Source organism: Phoca vitulina, unplaced genomic scaffold (genome assembly GCF_004348235.1).
Source record: "Phoca vitulina isolate PV1807 unplaced genomic scaffold, GSC_HSeal_1.0 scaffold5, whole genome shotgun sequence".
Lineage (NCBI taxonomy): Eukaryota > Metazoa > Chordata > Mammalia > Carnivora > Phocidae > Phoca > Phoca vitulina.
This window is the reverse complement of record NW_022589708.1, coordinates 79,684,338-79,710,830: the sequence shown is the minus strand read 5'-3', so window position 1 is coordinate 79,710,830 and position 26,493 is coordinate 79,684,338. Positions and strand designations below refer to the sequence as shown.

The 26,493-nt window shown below is 37.2% G+C and overlaps 1 protein-coding gene across 2 annotated transcripts in view; it reads left to right on the top strand.

Annotated features, from left to right (window-relative positions):
- The window catches only part of PARP4 (poly(ADP-ribose) polymerase family member 4), a 103,895-nt gene that overhangs the window by 59,552 nt on the left and 17,850 nt on the right, over positions 1–26,493 (top strand). Inside the window, exons 24-33 of one of the 2 annotated variants that reach the window (XM_032403407.1) lie at positions 425–612; positions 3,145–3,244; positions 4,877–5,047; positions 5,322–5,402; positions 6,803–6,883; positions 8,166–8,261; positions 8,875–8,997; positions 9,859–9,954; positions 20,499–21,548; positions 23,591–23,690. In XM_032403407.1, coding sequence (XP_032259298.1) covers positions 425–612; positions 3,145–3,244; positions 4,877–5,047; positions 5,322–5,402; positions 6,803–6,883; positions 8,166–8,261; positions 8,875–8,997; positions 9,859–9,954; positions 20,499–21,548; positions 23,591–23,690 — 2,086 coding nt within the window. The remainder of the gene's footprint in view (positions 1–424; positions 613–3,144; positions 3,245–4,876; positions 5,048–5,321; positions 5,403–6,802; positions 6,884–8,165; positions 8,262–8,874; positions 8,998–9,858; positions 9,955–20,498; positions 21,549–23,590; positions 23,691–26,493) is intronic. The other variant, XM_032403408.1, reaches the window with a different exon arrangement.

The following is a 26,493-nucleotide window of genomic DNA, read 5'->3' as shown; positions in this document are numbered from 1 at the left end:
TCATTAAAGAAAAATTAGAAATTAAGAAGGGTAGAAAGAAAAAAAATCACCCACAGTTCTGCCACCTAAATACAACCAGCATTAACAGTGTTGGAATGTTTTCTTCTGTTTCTTTTTTTTCTTTTTCTTAAAATGGCACATGCTGAGAAAGAATGACTAGTTGCCATCTCATTGCAGGCCAGCAAACCCAGGAAAACCATAAAAAAATCAAATAGGTGTTAACCGATAATATTATAGTTACTGTGTGATGTGAAATAAACTAACAGGATATAAGCATAGTTGTTCCACAAATGTGTAATTAAAAAAAAATCTTTTCAGTGATGATATCTCTAAACCATCATTGAGACATGCTTCAGTAAATGATTACAGTTAATGGTGACTCTACCCAAAAGGAATGAATAACCTTTCACTTCATTTCCTCCAGTCTGCTACACCTACCATGGGAAATACAGACTTCTGGAAAACGCTCCGATATTTAAATCTACTGTACCCTTCTCAAGGCTTACGGAGCATTCTCCTTATATCTGATGGCCACCTCCAGAATGAGAGTCTGACATTGCAGCTTGTGAAAAGAAATGTCCGGCACACCAGGCTGTTCTCCTGTGGTATCGGGTAAGTGCAGGAGATCTAGTCAGATGGTGAACACTGTGGGGGAAAAAGGCAGCCTGTGGGTAGGTTTTCTTTGTTGGCCTGCACAGGATTTTTAGAAGTTTTGAAGTTGGTAACAGTCTATGGAAGCAGTTTAGCATAGAGTTACAGAGCTCTGGGCAAGTTGTTTAACCTCTTGTCTGTAAAATGAAGATGATAATGAAAATATAATAGGATTAATAGGTTTGCTCTGAGGATTAAATGAGCTCATATATAAAAAGTACTTAAGTCCCAGCCCTGCAGTGGGGTGAGGGAAATGTGGTGTAAGGAAGACCACACCCGGCACTGCTAGAAAAAAAAAAAGTACTTAAGAACACTTGGCAAGCACCAAATCAATGTTAGATTTTTTTTTTTTTTTTTTTTGCTTAAAAATCCAAACTTCCAACCTATCCTGAGAAGCCTAAAGATCTGGCAATGCCAGGCACACCCCCTTCCCTGGCAGTTCCTGACCAGGGCTAAGGGCCACTGCTTTGGGCAGGCCCCACCCAGGCTCCTAGCTCCTTCACATCTTTCTGGTGGCTGGGCACATTTGCATTTTCAAACCCTGTGATGGACATAGGATCTTTCTCTCGGGAGGCTAGGCTCCCATGATTGTTGGAATGAACACCCTCCCCAGTTATAGTTAGCTTCTTTGGATTGAACTGAGGCATATGGTGTAAACATAAGGAAAACACCAAACAGAAGGGGCCAGACTGGTATTTGCACAGAGCATGCCTGCACCCTCGTCTCCCTGGACTCTCCCCTAAATAGTCACCATCCTGGCAAGTGATAACCAGGGCTCCCTATTCTGAGGCAGTGCATGGAGCAGGGCAGCCCCTCAACATGGGTGTATGGGTAGAGGTGGGAGTGGTAGCTATTGGTGTTCTCTGGGGCCACTGTGCTGTCCTGGGCTAAGGGTTCTTTTCAGGCCTCAGCTATGAGCTACAGGAGCTGGGACCCTCCACACCCCTTGAGGGCCCTCCCTGCTGTACCCAAGCCAGACCTGCCTGCCCAGAGGGCTCTTTCCCTCTCTCTGCCCCTCCTCAGTCATAGCTCCTAGTCCTCTTCTCTAATCTGAGGCCTAACAGGACACCACAGACCAACCAGGAAATTTATCCAGCCCACAATGGACTCCCCCAGGAATTGCTCCTAAATGGGCTTTACCTGATTAACTTGTGGACATGGGGTGGCTGGCCCTACCCTGCTGCAGGGATGTGGCCCCCTCCCTGCCTGAGTCAGTGCCCTGTTCTATCTTCCTGGTCACAGCAACACCCCCCTGCTCCCCTGACCAAGTATCAGAGGCTGTGCCAGGGTTATGGATTGACCTCAGTGCAGAAGATCCTGGGCCCTGTTGATTCCTTCTTTGGTGAGAGCCTGTCATGAAACAGACACTCCTTGGTGCTGGACCACGGTGCTGTGTATAGGGAGACAGGCCGCAAGCAATCCAATAAGCTGAAAGGGGAGATGGGTTTTGCTAAGTGCCAGGAAGGAAATAAGAGGGGTACTGTGATGGGGGTGAATGGACATGAACCTCCTTTGGGAGATGACTTTGTCCGTTGACACGACCCAGCCTGAGGGAGCTGAAATTTTTACTGATTTTCTGTCAGGTTTTAGGATCTTTCTAAATGTTTCTGCCTCATTTTATACATGCTCATTTGTATTCACAAACTCTAGCAATATGTGAGTTCTCCAGGAGTAGAGCCTATCCTGCCTGTTGTCACAAACTCTCCTCTTAGCTCCACACAGCAGGAGCAAGAATAGATTCCAAGCAGCCTCAGTAGCCGATGAAATCGATAAAATACAAACTCCAGCTTAGGGGGATTATCTAATTGGTGTTGTAATCACCACCAATTTATTGTGAAGACTAAAGACAAATCCAATCTTTAATTAATAGGCTAAGAAATATTTCAGAAATAACTTTCTTAAGCTCTTTTCCTGAAAAATAATTGTGTCTTTACTATTTCAGGAGGATCCTCTCTAAGAAAGGCTTTCTTAATAGGTTTAGAATTATTGAGAGAAATTCAATAGGACCTTGTCATTTAAGTAGCAAAGCTTATCTTTGCTAGAAAGAGACTTCTTTATCCCCTTTGCTATCTAGATGCACATATTTTAAGTTTATTAACTCTGCCAGTTCTTGGCCTTTGGGATCAAATTTGGGTAACTGACACTCATTGAAAGTAGGTTGATATTTTTTTCAGTATTCTGGTAACTTTTTGGAGGTTTTTCGGAATCATCTACTCCGTCCTTTGGTAAGCCAGGAGTCAAGAATTTCTGCTCTTTTTTTTCTATTGTGAAAAAGAAATGAGTTCTCTGATATGTGGGAGCTTAAATTACCCAAACTTTCAGATGTTTTATACTGTCCGTCCTGAGTTTTATCTCTTTAACCTCAACTACGGAGAGTTCTGCATGTACTGTCTCTTCTATTGAGTTTCGAGCTATGTCAACATTGTTAACTACATGAAATTCAAAAATGTTTCTAAAATTTCTTGAAAATTAAAACATGTAAAATGTGATCAGTTCTACAGCAAATCGTCATATCTTAAGGACTTTGTCCCAGTACGGTGCTGGAGTATTTGAGTATTTTAACTCAAAATCCAAACATAGTTGGAAAAAACAGGTACGTTTTTCAAGCATCTTATTTCTAGTTTTATGCTTACATGTGGAAATATTATCTTCTTGCACATCTAGTGCCAGTAACTTCTGCATTTTCATTAGTGGAAAGGGGACCTAGGAAAATCGGACAAAGGTACCAAAAGCATAGTTACTTAGTTACTGTCTGTCTCGCACCTAGCAGGAACACATTCTCCTTAATTGGGTCATTCTCCTAGCTAATAGTTTGATTTCTTCTTTATAAAGTGTCATGGAGGGGTTTTTTAAAAGTGAAGTATTATACATGTTTTGCTAGAGTTAATATGCTATTGTGGCAAAATATACATAAAATTTACCATTTGAACTATTCGTAAGTGACATTCAGTGGCATTAAGGTGCATTAGGGGAGCCTGGGTGGCTCAGTCAGTTGGGCATCTGCCTTTGGCTCAGGTCATGATCCCAGGGTCCTGGGATCGAGCCCTGCATCAAGCTCCCTGCATGGTGGGGAGTCTTCTTCTCCCTCTCCCTCTGCCCCTGCCTCCCACTCGTGCTCTCTCTCTCATAAATGAATAAAATCTTAAAAAATAATAATATTTAAAGGTACATTTACAATGTTGTGCAGCCATCACCACCATCCATCTCAGAACTTTGCATCATCCCAAACAGAAACTCTACTCATTAAACAACAACTCCCCATTCCACCCTCTCCCCAGTCCCTGGCAACTACCATTCTACTTTCTGTCTCTATGAATTTGACTACTTTAGATACTTCATGAAAGCAGAATCATACAATATGTGTCCTTTTGTGCCTGTCTTGTTTCATTTGGTATAATGTTTTCAAGGTCTATCCATGTTGTGGCATGTGTCAGAATTTTCTTCCTTTTTAAAGGCTGAATAATATTTCATTGTATTCACATACCACATTTTGTTTATCCATTCATTTGTTGATAGATATTTGGGTTGTTTCTACCTTTTAGTGGTTGTGAATTATGCTGCTATGAGTATTGGCATATAAGCAAGTATTCAGGTCTGATTTCAGTTATTTTAGGTATATAACAGAAGTGGAATTTCTGGATCATATGGCAATTCTGTGTTTAGTTTTTTAGGAACTGTTATACTGTTGTTCACAGTGGCTGCACCATTTTACATTCCCATGAGCAATGTACTAGGGTTCCAATTTTTCTACATAATTGATAGCACTTGTTTTCTGGTTTGGGTTTTTGTTTTATAATAACCATCATAGGGTGTGAAGTTGTATCCCATTGGGGTTCTGATTTGCATTTCCCTAATGACTAGTAATGTTGAATATCTTTTCATGTGTTCATTGGCCATTTGTATATCTTCTTTGGAGAAATGTCTATTCAAGTCCTTTATAGGATTAATTTTTATAACTGGAATCTACTCCCTGTCAGAGTTGTATATTAGTAATTAACTAATGGAATAATTTGGGGATGTCTTACGTATTAAATTATGTGCCAATGCTATTATTAAGAATTCTATTTAAAATCTTTTTGAAAAAGTACCCTGAGCAGGAAGGAGAAAAACAAAAACAAAAGCAAAGAGCTACAAATCCCAAAAGATAGAATGTAAAATTATTTTAAGTGTTAAGTAACTATTTTCTGGACATAACACTGAAAGAGAAATAATTCATCTCTTATAGATAGAAGACCAAATGACTAGGTTACATTCTCCAAGTTGCCACTCTGTCTCTGTCAAATGGCAGCAACTAAGTACAGATGCACCTGAGCCTCTGCTGGCTCCAGCCCAGGTGCAGTCCTTGTTCCACAATGAGCGACTCCTTGTCTATGGATTTATTCCTCATTGTACACAGGTAAGGAACCACAGAGCTTGTTTTACTATGGGAAGAGCTACATATGTTGCCAACAGTTTTCTTTTTCTTTTCTTTCTCTTTTCTTCCCTCTCCCCCCTCAAATCATAATATGCTGGCAAATTTTCTCCTTCTGGAAACCTAATGGTTATTTAACTAGGGATACTGGGGAGCCTTTTAATTTCCATTAAAAGGAAAGAGAAAATCACGGTGAAACTAACTAAGACACTATGGAGTGAAAAAGCTAATAAGGGATTCCACCCCACCCCCATTTCAGGCAACTCTTTGTGCATTGATTCAAGAGAAAGAATTTTCTACAGTAGTATCAACTACCGAACTTCAGAAGACAACTGGAACTGTAAGATTCAAAACTTTAACTATGAACTCACTCTTTGAAAGTTGTAATAATTTTATATTTTCATATCTAATGCTCCATGTACTTCCTTTGTTGTTCTTTTTTTTCTGTTCTGACACTTCAGTACACAATATGATATGGAGGATTGTTATCTGTACAAACGAGGACACTTTCATTCAGTTTCTGATGCAACAGTTCTTCTTCTGGTGTTCTTGGGTCTAGGTGTATCCATATGGGCATCAGTGGATATGACTAACTGCAATTAAATTTGGTATTTTATATGTGAACATTTTTTAGGGAGGTTCTCGAAGTTGTTTGTGACATGATAAAAATTAAGGGCCACAGATCAACCTGTGTTATTTTGAAATATTAGGTATGACAGTACTGAACTAAGAGTAAACATATACTGAGAATGTCTTTGTTATTTCTACTTTTGGATTAAAAGCAAATTAATTATCACCAAAAAATTTGTAGTATTTGCATTAGTACTTAATCTATTAGAGTCAGACCTGGAAAGTCCCTAACCTATCTATACTATATATATGTAGCTTTATTCATGGGAGTCTTTGCATGGCCAGATAAACTATTTCCCAGATATTGCAGATTTTTTGTTTTTCTTTTTTCTAATAAAATATGGCTTACTTTCTGGCCCTGATTCAATAATTATAACTTACTATTTGCCAGTGATATATGTCTAGAACTTAAGGGAATCTTCATATTGTTTTAAAAATTGAATCTAAGGGGGAAATTAATAAGTAAAAGGATTTTACCTAGGAAGAGGTCATTTTCCATAAAATTGCAGTTTTTATAGTTGTACTTCCTCTGTGAATTGTGGCCTTATTGATAACAAAATTACAAGAGTTGGAATTATCATTGTAAGCAGACATTGCTATTAAAATCAGTTGTGTTTGTTAGTCATTGGAGAGGAAGGGGGCAGTCCTTCACCTTGCACTTCCCAGGGCATGTTTTGCTGCCCCTGCCCTTCAGAGTGGAGGTCACATTCACAGTTAGGCATCACAACACTAAGCTGACTCTTCCTACAGTAGAAGAACAGTTTAAAATTTTTGAAATAAATTGAATTGACAAAAATGCCCTTTTATGGAAGAAGCAAAACTGTAGGCATAGAAAACAGATGAGTGGGTGCCAGGGGCTGGAGGTGACAGCAAGGGGCATGAGGAGTGCCCTTCACTTTTGAAAGTGAAGGAACTCTTCTGTATCTTTATTTCAGTGGTGGTCACACAGCTGTATACATTTGTTACAACTCATCAAACTAAACACTTAGTTTTTAGGGGTGAATTTTATTGTATGTACTATTATACCTCAATTTTAAAAGTGGTTTTTCTAAGTAAGACTTTAATTAGAAGCCATTGAATCTTTTTTTCCCCTTTGCTGCTTAAACACAGATGATCCACAAGCTGACAGCACGAGCTCTGATCCGAGATTATGAAGATGGCATTCTCCATGAAAATGAAACAAATCATGAGGTTTGCTCTTTTCATTGTTCTTCATCCTTCTTAAATTGATTTATCCATGGAAATGTAAAGTGAGGATAGTTGGATGGAGAAACATGGTATGGGGGCATTCATCATTGTATCTGTACTTTCTGCGCCTGGGGTCCAGGGTGCTCAGTAAATGTCTGTTGAATGAATTAATGAAAGAACAGATGTCATGGGTTTCCTAAGAATTCTGTGATCATTTTACTCATCAGAAAGAGGCCAGAGGAGGGCTCTGAGAATGTTTGCTGAGTGCCTGTCATAAATATCACCTCAGATCTCATACACTGTAGGCGTTGGTATTCTCATCTTAGTGATGAAGGAGCCCAGGTGCAGGACAGGCGGGTGAGCAGCCTAAAAACACACAGTAGAGCCAAAGCCCACCCTGCTCCTTCTTCACTGACCTGATGAGGCCCCCGGCAGGGGTCCCACTCAGCCAGCCCACCTGATGGCCTGGTGCCTCTGTAGCTGTGAACTTAAATGAGCTTAGGAGCAGTGGTGCTCAGTGCCCTCCCAGAAAGAAGGAACCAGAGTACCTCCCCTGGCTGTTAATGCAGTCACAGCAGGTGATAGATGGCCTTGTGTTTTCATTGTACTCCTTTGCTGCCCTTGGATTAGCAGCCTTGTGTCCTGTTTTACTTAAGGCCTTTTTTTTTTTAATTTTATTTATTTATTTGAGAGAGAGAGAGAGATCACGAACTGGGGAAAGGGTAGAGGGAGAAGCAGACTCCCCGCTGAGCAGGGAGCCCAATGTGAGACTCGATCCCAGGACCCTGGGACCATGACCCAAGCTGAAACCAAGATGCTTAACCGACTGAGCCACCCAGGTGCCTTACTTAAGGCCTTTTTATCTCTGGGGGCAACTGACCAGCCCTGCCACCAAATGGTTTTGAACAAGTCACTCCACATCTCCACACCTTGGATTCTTCATCTTTAAAATGGGAGGCATGGACTGTCTGTAAAAGAATGCAGAAACTCACCACACTTGAGAGTGAGAGTTCTTTGTAACCATAAAGAGCTATATAAATATGAATTGTTTTTTTATATGACTTAGCCAGTCACTTGATCCTATTTTTCAGAGGATGTTGAGTCACCTACTCTAGACATTTAGACAGGGCAATTGACTCAATTTAATTTGAAATACTAATTATAAAATGGTTTATTTTATAGAAAAACATTTGTTGACTATTTAATAATTGTTTTATTGGTCATACATAGCTAAACAGTGAAAAATAAAATAAGATGTGACTTCATTTGTTTGATTGTATTTTAGATGAAGAAGCAAATCTTAAAATCTCTGATTATTAAACTCAGTAAAGAAAACTCTCTCATAACACAATTTACAAGCTTTGTGGCAGTTGAGAAAAGGGTATGTATTTGTTAATTCATGGTTATTTCATTTTTATTTACATATTAAGAAAATTACTCTTGCTCTGACTGTTACTGACAATATCTACATTCATGGCTTGTGAAGAGCAGGGAGGGGAGAGGCAGGGAGGACCATCAAACCAGGGCCTCACATTCATGAAGGGCTCATTATCATCTCTCTAAGTGGGTCACATATGTTATATTTTTAATGTTATAAATTATTACTTAGTTATATGTGTATTTCTGAAATACACTGATTTTATTGCATTTTGGCGTTTCTCATCTTTTACTAATGCAAGGCCCTCAACAAATAGAAAGGGCCTGAGCTTCCCTTACCCTGTGAGAGGCCCTTTCTCTTTCATAAGCTTAAAAGGAAAACCCACAGAAGGCACTTACCACGGCTCCCACACCCAGCTCAATAAAAAGGAAAGCCACTCAACTGAGCAAACTTGTGTTTTTAGACTCTTTCTCCCTCCCTTGTGGCCCAGGACAAACAATCTAATCTGACACCCACACATATGTCAAACTAAGGATTCACTAGGCTTTAGAATGTATAGTAATCACTGAATTTGATAATGTCTGTTTTGTTTTTACCTAATTACGATTCAATATAGGATGGTAAGGAGTCACCTTCTCCTAATATTCCAAATATTTTGGAACTTATTGCCAAAGAAGATGTAGATTTTCTTCCATACATGAGCTGGCAGGAGGAGCAACCAGATACCAGTGTGGCACAGGTAAATGTTAATTACCAAATAAATTAATATTGTGTTTCCATATTTGTAGGATTGTGAGGGGAACGCTTTGTTTAAAATATCACCCTTATTGCTTGTATACACAGAAACTGTTGTTTCCCTCAAAATGGAAAATATTTGCACATTTATAAAAAAGCTGTTACATGACTGAGAAATTCACCATACATAAATGTAGCTGTAAAGTACCAAAGGGGAACAACTGTGATTTGGCTTCATTCATAGACAAATAAACTGTCATACAAGAAACTAAAGTCACTTACTCTAAGTAATTAATAGGTTCATCATGAAAGTAGAGATAAAAGTCCTATCTGAGAATCTAAATTCACCACTAATAATTCTTAAAGGTTATAGTGCTTTATACTGTGGCCTTTGTAGCCAGAAATAGGATTGAAAAATGTGACTCCCATAGAATTGAAAGGCATATTCAAAACCAAAGGAACAAAACAGTGCTAATAAGACCCTTAGGTATCTGGGTTAGCAGAATAAAATTGCCAAAATTTAGGAATTTAGAATCTAAGGAAAAAATTTGAGAGGAATTTTGGGAAAATATAATATATGCAACATTCATTTTCTTTGATCCATTTTGAAGTTATTATGTCAATTAAGAATATAAAAACACATTAAATGTCATTTGCTTACTTTGTTCATAAGATCATAATCTGAGATGGTAAATAACAACACAGCAACAACAAAACAAGACCATAAATGTTTCCTCAAATTCTCCATGCAGAATTTTTGTTTTGTTTTATCTTACAGTTGTCTTTAAAGCAAGGAGAGAGGGATAATAACTTCTGAAAATCCTGTTTCCACTCTTTTTCTGAATTCACTTCTCTGGTCACATAGGTCCTACTAGAGAGAAGAGCAACAGTGGCCACCACCGAACAGATGGGCAGTGGCAGGGCTGGGGAAATGACTGTGTCCCAACTAGTAAATAAAGAGGTAGGCAGCCTTTGGTGCACCTCCCCTGTTGTTGCAAGCCCCTCCTCCTTTGGCAGAAGCAAATTCCAGGGGATTTAAAGAGCTGCACCTTTACTCCCCCTGCTCATTTTTTGCTCTTCCCCTTTTGGGAGTCAGACACTGAAGACTAGTTTTTGAATGCAAAAACAACTCCTATATGGTGATAATTAAAAAGTAACTGCCCATACCCGAGGAAAGGCTCAGAAAAGACTTAAGAAAGACATTAAGTTTATACTTCAGGCTGATCCTTACCACAGAGACAGCCTAAAACAATTAAGAAAGAGAAAAGAATAATAAAAATACAACAAATACTGAGGAAGGGAGAGAATCTCATATCCAGATTTACCACATTTATTAGATTCAAATATTCAGTGTTCAAGGGGAAAAATCATAAGCATACAAAGAAACAGGAAAGTACAGCCCAAACAAAGAAAAAAATGAAACAATGGGAACTGTCCCTGAAAAAGACAAAATGGCAGATATATTAGACAAAGATTTTAAAACAGTGATCTTAAAGGTGCTCAGAGAACTAAAGAAAGATGTGGAGAAAGTCAAGAAAATGATGAATGAATGAAATGGAAATATCAATAAAGAGACAGAAGACTTAAAAAGAAACCAAGAAGAAATTCTGGAGCTAAAAAGTACAATACCTGAAATGAAAAATTCACTAGAGGGATTCAAAGGCAGATTTGAGCAGGCAGAAGAAAGAAGCAATGAACTTGAAGATAGGACAGTGGAAGACTTAATATTATTAAAAGTGTCAGTATTAACCAAAGCAATCTATAGATTCAATGCAATCTCTATCAAAAGCTCAGCAATGTTATTGCAGAAATAGAAAAATCCACCCTGGAATTCAAATGAAATCTCAAGGTAGTCCAAATAGCCAAAACAATCTTGAAAAAGAACAACACTGGAGGACTCACACTTTGAAATCACTCACTGATTTCAAAACTTGCTCCAGTGTTACAGTAATCAAAGCAGTGGGATAGTGGTATAAAGACAGACTTTTATAGACGAATGGAATAGATTAGAGAGCCCAGAAATAAACCCTTGCATATGTGGTCAAGTGATTTTTGACAAAGTTACCAAGACCATTCACTGGGGAAAGCACAAATGATGCTGGGAAAACTGGAGATCCACATGTAAAAGAATGATACTGGACCCTTACCTACTATCATATATAGAAATTAACTCAAAGTGGATCTATGACCTATATATGAGGCCTAAAACAATATAATTCCTAGAAGAAATATAGGACAAATCTTCACCCGTTGGATTTAACAATGATCTGACACAAGTAACAAAAGAAAAAAACAGAGAAATTAGACTTCCTGAAAATTTAAAACATTTTGTACATCAAAAGACACTATCCACAGAATAAAAAGATAACCCACAGATAGGGAGAAAATATTTGAAAGTGATATACCTGAAGGGATTAATATCCAGAATATATAGAACTCCTAAAACTCAACAACAACCAAACAAATAACCCAGTTCAAAAATAGGGCGGGGCGCCTGGGTGGCTCAGTCAGTTTGGCATCTGACTCTTGGTTTTGGCTCACATCACAATCTCATGGGTTGTGAGAGCAAACCCTATGTCAGGCTCCATGCTCAGCAGGGAGTCTGCTTGAAGATTCTTTCCCTCTGCCCCTCCCCGCCTTTGTCTCTTTCAAATGAAAAATAAATCTTTAAAAACATTTTTAAAAATAGGGCAAAGGAAGGAAATGTTGAAAAAGAAAAACAAAACTGGGGGCATCACGTTGCCCAATTTCAAGCTGTATTACAAGGCTGTGATCACCAAGACAGCATGGTACTGGCACAAAAACAGACATATAGACCAATGGAACAGAATAGAGAACCCCAATATGGACCCTCAACTCTATGGTCAAATAATCTTTGACAAAGCAGGAAAAAACTTGCAATGGAAAAAAGACAGTCTCTTCAATAAATGGTGCTGGGAAAATTGGACAGCCACATGCAGAAGAATGAAACTCGACCATTCTCTAACACCATTCACAAAGATAAACTCAAAGTGGATGAAAGACCTCAATGTGAGACAGGAATCCATCAAAATCCTAGAGGAGAACATAGGGCAGTAACCTCTTTGACATCAGCCACAGCAACTTCTTTCAAGATACATCTCCAAAAGCTAGTGAAACAAAACCAAAAATGAACTTTTGGGACTTCATCAAGATAAAAAGCTTCTGCACAGCAAAGGAAACAGTCAACAAAACAAAGAGGCAACCCACAGAATGGGAGAAGATATTTGCAAATGACACTACAGATAAAGGGCTGGTATCCAAGATCTATAAAGAACTTCTCAAACTCAACACCCAAAAAACAAATAATAAAGTCAAAAAGTGGGCAGAAGATATGAAAAGACACTTCTCTGAAGAAGACATACAAACGGCTAACAGACACATGAAAAAATGTTCATCATCATTAGCCATCAGGGAAATCCAAATCAAAACGACATTGAGATACCACCTTACAGCAGTTAGAATGGCAAAAATGGACAGGGAAAGAAACAACAAATGTTGGAGAGGTTGTGGAGAAAGGGGAACCCTCTGACACTGTTGGTGGGAATTCAAGTTGGTACAGCCACTTTGGAAAACAGTGTGGAGGTTCCTTAAAAATTTAAAAATAGAGCTACCCTATGACCCAGCAATTGCACTACTGGGTATTTACCCCAAAGACACAGATGTAGTGAAAAGAAGGGCCACATGCACCCCAATGTTCATAGCAGCAATGTCCGCAATAGCCAAACTGTGGAAGGAGCCGAGATGCCCTTCAACAGATGAATGGATAAAGAAGATGTGGTCCATATATACAATGGAATATTACTCAGCCATCAGAAAGGATGAATACCCAACTTTTACATCAACATGGATGGGACTGGAGGAGATTATGCTAAGTGAAATAAGTCAAGCAGAGAAAGTCAATTATCATATGGTTTCACTTATTTGTGGAACATAAGGTATAGCATGGAGGACATTAGGAGAAGGAAGGGAAAAGTGGGGGGGGGGAATTGGAGGGAGAGATGAACCATGAGAGACTATGGACTCTGAGAAACAAACAGGGTTTTAGAGGGGAGGGGGAGGGGGGATTGGTTAGCCCGGTGATGGGTATTAAGGAGGGCACGTACTGCATGGAGCACTGGGTGTTATACGAAAACAATGGATCGTGGATCACCACATCAAAAACCAATGATGTATGGTGACTAACATAACATAATAAAATTTTTTAAAAAATTAAAAAAAAAACAAATAAAAATAAAAATAGGGCAAAGGACTTGAATAGATATTTCTACAAAGAAGATATATGAATGGTCAGTAAGCACACAAAAAGATGCTCAGTAGCAATACAGGCCTTCCTCAAGAAGGAAGAAAAGTCTCAAATACACAACCTAACCTTACACCTAAATGAGCTGGGAAAAGAACAGAAAACAAAGCCTAAATCCAATAGGAGAAAGGAAATAATAATGATTAGAGCAGAAATAAATGATATAGAAATTTAAAAAAAAACCCAGATCAATGAAAAGTAGGAGCTAGTTCTTTGAAACAGTTAACAACATTGATAAACCCCTAGCCAGACTTATCAAAAAGAAAAGAGAAAGGACCCAAATAAATAAAATCATGAATGAAAGAGGACAGATCACAACCAACACCAAAGAAATACAAACAATTACAAGAGAATATTATGAGCAATATATGCCAACAAATTAGGCAATCTGGAAGAAATGGATAAATTCCTAGAAACATATAAACTACCAAATCTGAAACAGGATGAAATAGAAAATCTGAACAGACCCCAACCAGCAAAGAAATTGAATCAGTAATCAAAAACCTCCCAAACAAACAAGGGTCCCGGGCCAGATGGCTTCCCAGGGGAATTCTACCAAACATTTATTTTATTTTTTTTATTTTTTTTAATATTTTATTTATTTGAGAGAGAGAGAGCACAAGCAGAGGGAGCAGTAGAGGGAGAAGCAGGCTCCCTGCTGAGCAAGGAGCCTGATGCGGGACTCAATCCCAGGACGCTGGGATCACGACCTGAGCCAAAGGCAGTCGCTTAACCAGCTGAGCCACCCAGGCGCCCCAAAACATTTTTTTTTTTAAGATTTTATTTATTTATTTGAGAGAGACAGAAAGAGGGAGAGAGCGACATAGTACCAGAACTCCTAGCCTCAGCAATCAGACAACAAAAAGAAATAAAAGGCATCCCAATCAGCAAGGAAGAAGTCAAACTTTCACTTTTCTCAGACAACATGATACTCTATGTATAAAACCAGAAAGACTCTACCAAAAAATTATTAGAACTGATACAGGAATTCAGCAAAGTTGCAGGATATAAAATCAACACACAGAAGTCTGTTGCATTTCTGTACACTAATAATGAAGTAGCAGAAAGAGAAATCAAGGATTCAATTCCATTTACAATTGTACCAAAAACCATAAGATACCTGTGAAAAACTGAACCAAAGAGGTAAAAGATCTGTACTCTGAAAACTAACAAATACTAATGAAACAAATTGAGGAAAACACAAAGAAATGGAAAAAGCATTCCATGCTCATGGATTGGAAGAGACGTCTCCAGAGGCAAGGGAAACAAAAGCAAAAATGAACAATTGGGACTTCATCAAGATAAAAACTTCTGCACAGTGAAGGAAATAATCAACAAAACCAAAAGACAACCAATAGAATGGAAGAATATATTTGCAAATGTCTTTCAGATAAAGGGCTAGTATCCAAAACCTATAAAGAACTTATCAAACTCAACACCCAAAGAACAAATAATCCAATCAAGAAATGGGCAGAATACACGAACAGACATTTCTCCAAAAAAGACATACAAATGGCCAACAGAAACATGAAAAAATGCTCAACATCACTCATCATCAGGGAAATACAAATCAAAACCACAATGAAATACCACCTCACACCAGTCAGAATGGCTGAAATTAAAAACTCAGGAAACAACAGATGTTGGCAAGGATGCAGAGAAAAGGGAACCCTCTTACATTGTTGGTGGGAATGCAAACTAGTGCAGCCACTCTGGAAAACAGTATGAAGGTTCTTCAAGAAGTTAAAATAGAATTACCCTATGACCAGCAATTGCACTATTAGGTATTTACCCAAAGGATACAAACATAGTGATTGGAAGGGGCACCTGCACTACAATGTTTATAGCAGCAATGTCCACAATAGCCAAACTATGGAAGGAGCCCAGATGTCCATTGACAGATGAATGGATCGAGAAGATGTGGTGTGTACACACACACACACACACACACACACACACACACACACACAATGGAATATTACTCAACCATCAAAAAGAATGAAATCTTGCCATTTGCAATGATGTGTATAAAACTAGAGGGTATTATGCTAAGTGAAGTCAGTCAGAGAAAGACAAATACCATATGATTTCACTCATATGTGGAATTTAAGAAACAAAACAGATGAACATAGGGGATGGGAAGGAAAAATAAAGTAAATAAAATTAAAGAAGGAGGCAAGTTGTAAGAGATGCTGAACTCTTGGAAACAAACTGAAGGTTGCTGGAGGGAAGGTGTTTGGGAGAAAGGGATAATTGGGTGATGGGCATTAAGGAGAGCACTTGATGTGATGAACACTGGGAGTTATATGCAAATGATGAATCACTAAATTCTACCCCTGAAACTAATAATACAGTATTGTTAACTAAATTGAATTTAAATTTAAAATTAAAAAAAAAGAATTCTGCATCAAATTTAGATGTAAGCCTTACCAATAGTTACAGAAACATTTAGCACTATGACATGTTATTTTTTTAGCTATTTTAATAGTCTTCTATTTTCACTTTTGATAATTAAGCCTCTAAAACTGCAATTGAACCAGCTTTAAACCATCATTATACCATTATTTTTTTATTATAGGAATGAAATTATTGAGACATATTGCATTAATGGTTAAAATATAATTATAATATAATTAAACAGATGTACTTTTAAAAAAAAGGATGTCTGAACTTACCACTTCTGTTCAACATTGCATAGAAGACTGTAGCTGGTACCTAAAGCAGAAAAAAATGTGTATATGTATATATATCTATTATATATATACACACACACACATATATATACACACATGTATATATATATATACATATATATATATATATAAAGCATACATATTGGAAAGGAAGAAGTAGAGCTGTCTTTACTCATAAGCAACCTAATTGTTTCTGTAGAAAATCTTAAAGATTCTATAGAAAGACTAGTAGAACTAATGACAAGGTTATAGGATGCAAGGTCAATATTAGAAACCAACTGGATTTCTGTATACTGGCAACAATCAAAAATTGGAATTTAAAAATCAATACCACTTATAATATCATAGAAAATAGGAAATACGTAGAATCAAATTTGGCAAAATAAGCAGGACCTGTACACTGAAAATTATAAAACATTGCTGAGAAATTTGTAATTGAAGAAGACCTAAATAAATGTTCTTGGATTAAGTGACTCTGTATTGTTAAGATATTGATTCTCCTCAGATTAATCTATAGATTCAGTTCAATCCAACTCCAAGTCCCAGCAAGTTTTTTGTTTAGAAATTGACACACTGATTCTAAATTGTATATGTAAATGTAAAGGATCTTGGTTAGCCAAAACAACTTTGAAAAAGAAGAAAACGTTGGACGCCTTACACTATCTGATTTCAAGACTTATTATAAGGCTACAGTAATTAGGAGAGTGTGATATTAGTGTAAAATAGACATCTGCACCACAGGAACACCACTGAAACATATAACCGTTGGAACAGAGTAGAGAGTCTAGAAATATATCCACATATATAGGGTCAACTGATTTTCTACAAAGGTGTCAAGGCAATTCAATGGGGAAAGGGTGATCTTTTTCAACAAATGGTTCTGGAACAATTGGATGGCCATATACCAAACAAACAAAAATGAACCTATCCTTAGCTCACACCATGTGCAAAGATTGAATATAGACCTTGAATGTAACAACTGAAGCTAGAATATCTGGAAGAAAATATAGGAGAAAATGTTAATGAATTTGTGTTGGACAGAGGTTTCTTAAATTAAAAAAAAAAAACTAAAAAAATTGGTGAATTGGACTTCATTAATATCAAAAACTTTTGCTCTTCAGAAGATACCATTAAGCAAATGAATGGGCCAACCACATTTGTGAGAAAATATTTGTAAAACATATCTGAAAAAGACATCTAAAATATATAAAGCAATCTTACAATTCAATAATAAGGTAACCCAATAAAATAATGAACAGATTTCAATGGACACTTTACCAAAGAAGATATACAGATGGCAAGCAAGCATATGAAAAGATGCTCAACCTCATCAGTCATATAAGAATATGCAAATTGGAGCCACGATGAGATACCTTTCCATACCCACTGGAATGGCCTAAAAGGGGCTGACAGTACTAGATGTGGCGAGGATGTGGAACACTAACTCCCATGTGCTGCTGGTAGAAGTATAAAATGGCACAACCATTTTAGAAACTCTTCGACAGTTTCTTAAAAAATAAAACCTATACTGACCATTTGACCCAGCCAAATGAAATGAAGGTGTGTGTTCAAAGATTTCTACATGAGTACTCATTTGTAGTAGCCAGAAGTTGGAAACAACCATCAGGAGATGAATGAATAAACAAATTGTGATATTGCCATATGATGGAATACTACTCAGCAATAAAAAGGAATTAACTGTTGATACATGCAACTACATGGATGAATGTCAAGACAGTTATGCTGAGTAAAAGAAGTCAAACAAAAAATAGAAATTGTATGATTCCTTTAATACAAAATACGTGTAAACCAATCTGAAGTTATTGTAAGCAAATAGTGGTTGCCTGGCAACAGCGAGGGGGGAATGAGATGGATTACAAAAGGGCACAGGAATATCTTGGGAGTGGTGGTTATGTTCATTCTCTTCATTGTGATAATGGTTTCATGATGTATACTCATGTCAGAACTCACCAAATTATACACTTTTTTTTTTTTTTTTAAGTAAACTCTACCCCCAGTGTGGGGCTCCAACTCATGACCCTGAGATCGGGAGTCACATGCTGTACTGACTGAGCCAGCCAGGTCCCCCTCAAATTATGCACTTTAATATGCAGTTTATTGTACATCAATTATACCTAAGTAAATCTATTCTGAAAATTTTAATTAGCTCTAACCAAATTGCCCTCTGTGTAGGTTATGTCAATTCACAATTGCATCACTAGCATGCAAGAGGCTTTTACTCTGTCCCTCTTTAACCCAGTGTATCATTCAAATGTTTGATCTTTGCACATCAGACAGGTGAGAAATGTATTAGTGATATTTTAATTTTCATTCCTTTGTGAATGAAGATGAGCATGTTTTCATATTCTTAAGAGCTCTAGATATCTTCTTCTCTATGTGTTATCTATTAATGTTTTTTTACCTTTGTTATTGTGATGTTAGTCATTTTTTTTTAAAGATTTCATTTATTAGAGAGAGAGAGAGAGCACAAGCAGGGAGAGCAAGTGGCAGGCAGAGGGAGAGGGAGAAGCAGGCTTCCCCACAGAGCAGGGAGCCCGATGCGGGGCTCGATCCCAGGACCCTGGGATCATGACCTGAGACGAAGGCAGACGCTTAACCAACTGAGTCTCCCAGGCGCCCCTAGTCATTTCCTTATTTATTTCAGGAAAAATAGATATTAGGGAAATTAGCCGTTTGTAATTTGAGTTGCACAGATTTGTGTCCCAGTTTGCCATTTGTATTTTTGTTATCAGCTTATTTTAGGGCTAATTTACACACTATGATACTGCTAATTATAAAATCTTGGACAAGACACTTTTATGGTTCATCATCTTTTTGCCATGCAGATTTCTTAATGCAGTCAAATTTTTTGATCTTTGGGTTTCTTGTTTTTGTTTTATATTGTTTTGTTTTGTTATCATGCTTAGAAATACCTTTCCTATTCAGAGACTATGCTTCCTAAAAGTTTCCTCTTACTTATTTTTTAAAATTGTTCATGGTTTCTTGTTTACGTTTAATTTTTCATCCAGTTGGAATCTATCCTGGTATAAGATGGGAAGTATGTAACTAACTTTATTCCTTTCCAGATAGCTACCCACTTTCCCCAACACCGTTTATTGGATAATTCTTTTTCCTCCCATTGACTTAAAATGTCATCTTTATCATCTACTAAATTCCCATGTGTTTTAGGATCTATTGCTGGACCATCCCTTCTGTTCCATTGATGTGTCTAATTATTGTAATTTTATAAAATGCTTTAATATCTAATAGGTCTAGTCTATCACTATTGCTTTTTTCAGTTTGCTTATCTAATGAAAAGAAATTTAACCAGAGAAACATTGTTTTTAAGTATTATTTTCAAATAGGTGTCTTGTCATATGTTCTGCAGTATAATTATTTAAATGTGTACTGGAAATGACTGAGTTGGGAAAGAACTACTCTTTTTTTTTTTTAAATAGCTGATTTAAGGGGCGCCTGGGTGGCTCAATCGTTAAGCATCTGCCTTTGGCTCAGGTCATCATCCCAGGGTCCTGGGATCGAGCCCCGCATCGGGCTCCCTGCTCCGTGGGAAGCCTGCTTCTCCCTCTCTTACTCCCCCTGCTTGTGTTCCCTCTCTCGCTGTCTGTCTCTGTCAAATAAATAAATAAAATCTTTAAAAAAAAAAAAAAACAGCTGATTTTTTAAAAAAATAATAAAAGAAAGTAAAATAGCTGATTTACATTGGTAAAATTATAGGCTAATTATTTTTTTTAAGGATTTTATTTTTAAGTCATCTGTACTCCCAACGTGGGGCTCAGATTTACAACTCCGAGATCAAGAGTCACATACTCTATCCACTGAGCCAGCCAGGTGCTGCCAGGCTAATTATTTCCAAAATATCTCAAAGACTTGTAATTCATATAAAACTGAATTTTATTTACTTGCAACTTTTTAAGAAAGACTTTACATTCAAATAATAGTAGTAACATAGCATCCTTAATTCCCTTTTGTTTTACATATTGTTCAAAGTCTGGTGTAAAGATATATTCATGTAGTGACTTTAAAGCTTTTGAAATTTTTTGTCAATCATCTCATTTCCTTAATATTGCTGTAAAGCAGAATAAAAGACTAGAATAATTTATTTCAAATTATCAGCTTATTTTAGGGCTAATTTACACACTATGATACTGCTAATTATAAAATCTTGGACAAGACACTTTTATGGTCCTGAGTTTCCTCTTGTATAAAATGAGGGGTATTCAAAGTTTCAACATGCTAAGAACAGAGAGAAACTAAGATCTTTGATGTATTTATTATTGCTATTCTCTCCAAATCTCAGATTTGTATCTATATAACAAGGGCATTGTATTTAAATTATCTTGAATCTCTCCTCTTTTCAATGCTCTAGGATAAGCAATTGCTTGTCTACCCAGAAGTCAACTCTAGGAAGTGTGTTTGGTTGTTTGTTTTATTTTGTGTTTCCCTTACATTATATTTTTCCCTCTTGGACAGCCTCTTTCAGCATTCTTTGAATGGAATGAAGAACTGCAACAACCACATTTGACTAACAGAAAGTTTAGATCATCTCAGCTGGAAGATTCTGAAGATTTTGCAGTCAAATGCTCTACCACTGAGCTATACCCCCAAGATTCTGAAGATTTTGAAGATAGTTCCCAACTATCAGAAAAACCTTTAACACTCAACTTTGAATGTGGAGATGTGGAAAAGCCATTGGGTTTAAGTCAGATGGATTCATTTAAACGACCACTATGTAGAGATGCCTCTTTCCCGAAACTGGTTGGTTGTTGCAGCATTTCTGCTGCCCGTGGTTCAGCCCGTTTGGAAGATGAGCCCTTTGACGGTTCTGGATTCCACCATCCTCCCCGCTTATGTTCTAAGAAAGTTGCTAGGAGTCTCAAACAGTTTGATCCATCTAAGAATGACCAAGACCTTCAAGCTGACTATTTGGGTGACATTACCCCTGTGTCATGTACCCCTTTCAGACGGCCTCCCCCATGTCTTGGTTCCTTTGCTTTTTCTGCTCTTGCAAGTACCTCATTTAACTCCAGAGAGGTTAATCTACCTGAAACTTATCAAGGCCATAAGACTGACAATTCTGCTAGCATTTTCCCTAAGTTGGACTCTCCCCTGCAGCCAAATATTCTTCTGCCTCCACGTAGAGTTAGTTCTGCTGGTCCATCCAGAGGGTTTGACGTTCATTCCCTTTCTTGTTCTCCTCTTTATCTTCAAAATTCTCCAGTTCATTCCAGAGCCAGTTACAAGCCACCAAGAGATCTGTTTGCTAACACTGAATTGGAGGGTTCTTTCTGTACAGATCTTTCTGCTGGAATTTCATTATCTGCTTCAAGTAATGGAAGTTTTTCTGAAACAGAAAATAATGAAACACCAAAATTTCTGGCAAGTCCTTTTTTTAAAAGAAAAAAAGTGGCAAAATCTGATATAACAGGAAGTGACTTTACTGCAAGCTTTCAGGCACAAAAAGATGAACAGAGCTGGATGAATTTTGTGCCTTGGACTGAACTCTTCAGGCTACAAACTGAGGTATTAGTCTTATTTATCCTTAAGTCTATGGTTTTTTGTTTTTTGGTTTTTTTAAGATTTTATTTATCTGACACAGAGAGAGAGACATAGCAAGAGAGGGAACACAAGCAGGGGGAGAGGGAGAAGCAGGCTTCCCGCCAAGCAGGGAGCCCTATGCAGGGCTCGATTCCAGGATCCCGGGATCACGACCCGAGCCGAAGGCAGACGCTTAACGACTAAGCCACCCGGGCGCCCCAAGTCTATGGTTAATTAGCTTTAGAGTTCAGAACAGAGCTATTCAAAGTAGCTGGTCATTGAAATGTTACCAGGGCATTACTGAGGTAAGTAATGTAATCAACTTATTTTTTAAAATTGTTCATGGTTTCTTGTTTACATTTAATTTTTCATCCAGTTGGAATCTATCCTGGTTGATAGATAGTGGAAGAATGTAAATAACACGCTGCTTCCTTCATTGAGAAAATCTTGCTTGAAAAAAGTCATTGAACAATACAGTGTGCTTGATGATGGTATTTATCTATTTTTAATTGTTAGTCCAGAATATCATGCAAGTGAATGTTAATATTCCTCAGTTGAAAATTAGCATCCCTGAATGGGTCATGGGGTAACACCTTGATTTCCTAGCTTCTAGAACAGATAGATGAATTGCAATCATGTAAACTTCCCATTGTGAAATAAAGAACAAGTGTTGTAAGTATATTCTGATTGTTTTCACATATGGTCTTGGGAATGATACTCAACATGTAAGACTGTGTTAAAGATTATCATTCCATTTGTGAAGGTAATAAACATTCAATAAATATAGTTCCTGCACTGGTACTAAGACCCAGTCTCACACATGTAATTTTGTGTTTTGATGTAAAGTAGTTTAGTGAAGTGGAAAAGCAACTTGATTTAGTGTGAGACTAAATTGGAGCCTCAGTCCTACTTCTTTGTGATTTAAGACAAGTCAGATAACCTTTCTCAGTCTTAGTTTCTTCACCCATATACTGGGGATAATAATAGTGTCTGCCTCCTAGAGTGGTTTTGAGGTTTAAACGAGATAATAACAGCTGCCCAGCTTTTTTTTTTTTTTTTTTTTTTACCTGAAAGAATGTACATGAAAGCAGTGTTGGAAGCAGTATAGCAGATACTGCTATCTATGGGCCCTGGAGCCAGACTGTTGGGGCTTAAATTGTGCCTCCGCTGCTTGTTAGCTGTGTGACTTTGAACAAGTTGCTTTAACTTTTCTGTGCCTCAGTATTCATCTGAAAAGTGGTTCTCATCTGCAAAAGGTATAGTAATAGCCTCTCCACAAGAAGTGGCTAAAAAGATTTTTTTTTAAAAACCCGGCACCTAGAACTAGTTCAACACTAGTTAGCATATATCACTGCTGTTATTTTTCAAATTATTGCTGTAGAGTCTGTGCATCTGCCTATGACTTCACCCTCCTTTCTGTTCCCTGTATTATTTCCCCTGAGACCTGGAGTCGATCTACTTCAAGTTCAAGATCCCCATGTTCAGGCTTACAACTACCTCATAATATGTAAAAAACATCAGCCTTAAAAGTTAGTTGAAGTGGGCAGGGGACAGTGAGAATAAATAAGGTAGTTTTAAAAAGCATATTCACCATAACAATTTTATATTTAGTAAAAAAAATGTCATTTTCATATTTCAGACATCATAAAGGCACATTTTTAATGTTGCTCAAAAGGAATCATGCTACTTAAAAGTTTGAGAAACATCAGTTCAAAGCATTACTAGAAGAAAAAACTGCATAACACCATTTTTAAAAATCCTTACACATGAGCCTCTTTCCATACTTTTTATAAGTGCCACCTGATACATAACATCCATAGTATTTTTGAGATTCCCAAAAATATTGAGTCACTAGTATATGAAGAACTTCCATTTTAAGAATAATAAAAATAATAAAAATTTTTGATAATAAAATTTTTAGAAATGTCTTAAACGGAATTGAAATAATTAGAAACATTTATTATATTAAGTTCTTATGTATGTGAATAAATTTCAATAATGTGGCTTAAATTTGTTTTATTTTATAGGATGGCTTCTGGAAACTTACACCAGAACTGGGATTTATATTAAACCTTAATATAAATATTTTAAACAGCTTTCTTGAACAAAAAGGCATTCGATCTCTGGGTAAGTCACCATTTTTCTATTAATAAAATGGCATGCTCTTAATTGTTGTAAATTTTGTTGTAAACTAGTGTACTAATATAATAATTATGTAAGTTACATATGAGTGGAATTTTATTTGTTAACCATCAAGGAAACAGAGGACTAATTTATAGTCATATCTTTACCAATAATTAGGGTATTGCCTGTGCAAATTAATTAGCATAATTAGCAATAACTTCTATTTTAAAAATCCAAAATTTCAGTAGCTTAACATAAAGATTATTTTCTTGCCCATATCACAGTAAAATAGTGGTCAGCAGAAAATTCCACTCCAGGTTGTCATGTAGAGACCCAGGCTCCTTCCATATTGTGGCTCTACCATTATCAAAAGTGTCTTTAAAATTACTCTGGTAAAAAGAAAAGAAGAAAATTGCTCTGGCATCACCTACCTGGTAGATAGGAGGAGAAAAGAGAAAATGTGGCAGGATCTAGTAACAGAACTCCATCCAGATACAAGAAGGCTGGGAAATGTACTTAAACTTTGTGTTGAGGAAGAGAAAACAGCTTTTATGAGCATCTAGTCTGTCTTTACCAGAGCAAGTTCAACCTCTATGGACCTGTTTCTTGTCATGATAATGAAGGGGATGGATGAGCAAGTAGTTTAAAGGTCAAATGCTAGTCCTAGGTTAAGAGATTTTTTTTTAATAAAATAAACATTTTATTAAACAACTAGTCAGTATTCATTGAACAGCAATGTCTAACTACCCTGCTATCTCCTCAAAAAATGTCAGGGTTTTCATACTGCAGGCTTATCCGAGGGTTAGCAGATCTTTGTTTGACTTGCACTACACTAAAAAGAACTGATGAATATCTGCATGAGGAGAATTCTAGTTCCTGGAATGATAAAAGAGATTGTATCAGACTAACTCTCCTACCAAAAACATTTTTTAACCCCAGACAAAATATTTTAAAACCACTCTTTTAAGGCCTGTAATGCAATAAAAAAAACAAGCAGAAACCAAAGGGTACAAAATCCCTGAAAAAAAAGAAGAAAATGAGGTGAGCTCCACATTTATCCAGCTGTTCACCCAAAGGTACTTCTCAGTTCATGAGGCACTTGAGAGATTAGAACTGAAACAGAAAGTCTTAATGGGATATTGACATAGGGGTCAGAGTTCAAGGCTGCTAGAGTAGCTGGAAATTAAGGGTGAAAAACCTAGAAAGGAGTGAGCCATGGAGCAGGGAGCTCTGAAATCTGCATACAAATTCCCTCAGATCATTGGTTCTCCCCTAACCCATACATACACAGGGTGTGACTTCAAGGAATCCAGAAAAAAGCAACAACTAGAAAGAAAGAGTAGAGCAGAGATTTCGGCTGCTGCCAAGTGTTGGGGAGACAGAATTTGGCATTTGAATTATAGCAAGTTAGAATTTATAAACATCTCAAGTTTTCCACTAAAACCCAAAAAGTGTCAAAAGGACCATAAATCATGATCAAAGACTACCACAGGATGAAGGAGAAATACAAAATAGGCCCACCCTAACAAAACCTAAAACAAAGCTTTCAAAGGATACACCAGAACAAAACTCAACACTCTTTAGAATAAGATAGCATAATCCAGAGTCTCCACAATTTTCACAGTACAATCTAGAATGAAAATTTAATAACATACAAAGAAGCAGGGAAGTATGACTTATAATCTAGGGGAAAATGGACTACAGATGCTGACCTACAGATGCCCCTGATGTTGGAATTAGCAGACAAGGATTTAAAACTGCTATTATAAATACAGTAAAGGATTTATCAGAAAAGAAGAACAGAATGGGTGAACAAATGGGAGGATCTCAGCAAATAGATGGAAACTATAAGTATCAAATGAAAATCCTAGAACTGGAAAATACAGTATCTTCAATGAAAGGGTCATTGGATGGACTTAGTAGCAGAATGTACAAAACAAAACAAAAAAAGATCATGTAACTTAAATTACAATAATATAAGGTGGTAATAAAAATTACCCAAACTGAAGCATAGAAAAAAAATAGAATGAAAAAAGAAGAGAATCCAGGACATGTGGAATGATATCAAAAGGTTTTACATTTGTGTAATTGGGATCCCAGAAGGAAAGAGAGTAGATAGAAAAATGTTTGAATAAATAATAACTGAATTTTTTCTAAAATTATTGAAAGACGTCCAACTTAAAGATCTGAGAAATTCAACAGAGCTTCAGGCAGGATAAATACAAATAGAACCACATTTAAGTGGACCAGAATCAAACTGCTGAAAACCACAGATAAATCTTTTTTTTTTTTATGTTATGTTAGTCACCAAACATCATTAGTTTTGTTTTTGTTTTTGTTTTTGTTTTAAAGATTTTATTTATTTGACAGAGAGAGACAGAACACAAGCAGGGGGAGTGGGAGAGGGAGAAGCAGGCTTCCCGGTGAGCAGGGAGCCCAATGCGGGGCTCGATCCCAGGACCCTGGGATCATGACCTGAGCGGAAGGCAGATGCTTAACAACTGAGCCACCCAGGCGCCCCCATCATTAGCATTTGATGTGGTGATCCACGATCCATTGTTTTTGTATAACACCCAGTGCTCCATGCAGTACGTGCCCTCCTTAATACACATCACCGGGATAACCCATCCCTCCACCCCCATCCCCTCTGAAATGCTGTTTGTTTCTCAGAGTCTATAGTCTCTCATGGTTCATCGCTCCCTCCAATTTCCCCAACCACAGATAAATCTTAAAGCAGACAGAAAACAAGGACACATTAGAGTCAGGAGAACATCTATAAGAATTTTTTTTTCTTTTTATTTGACAG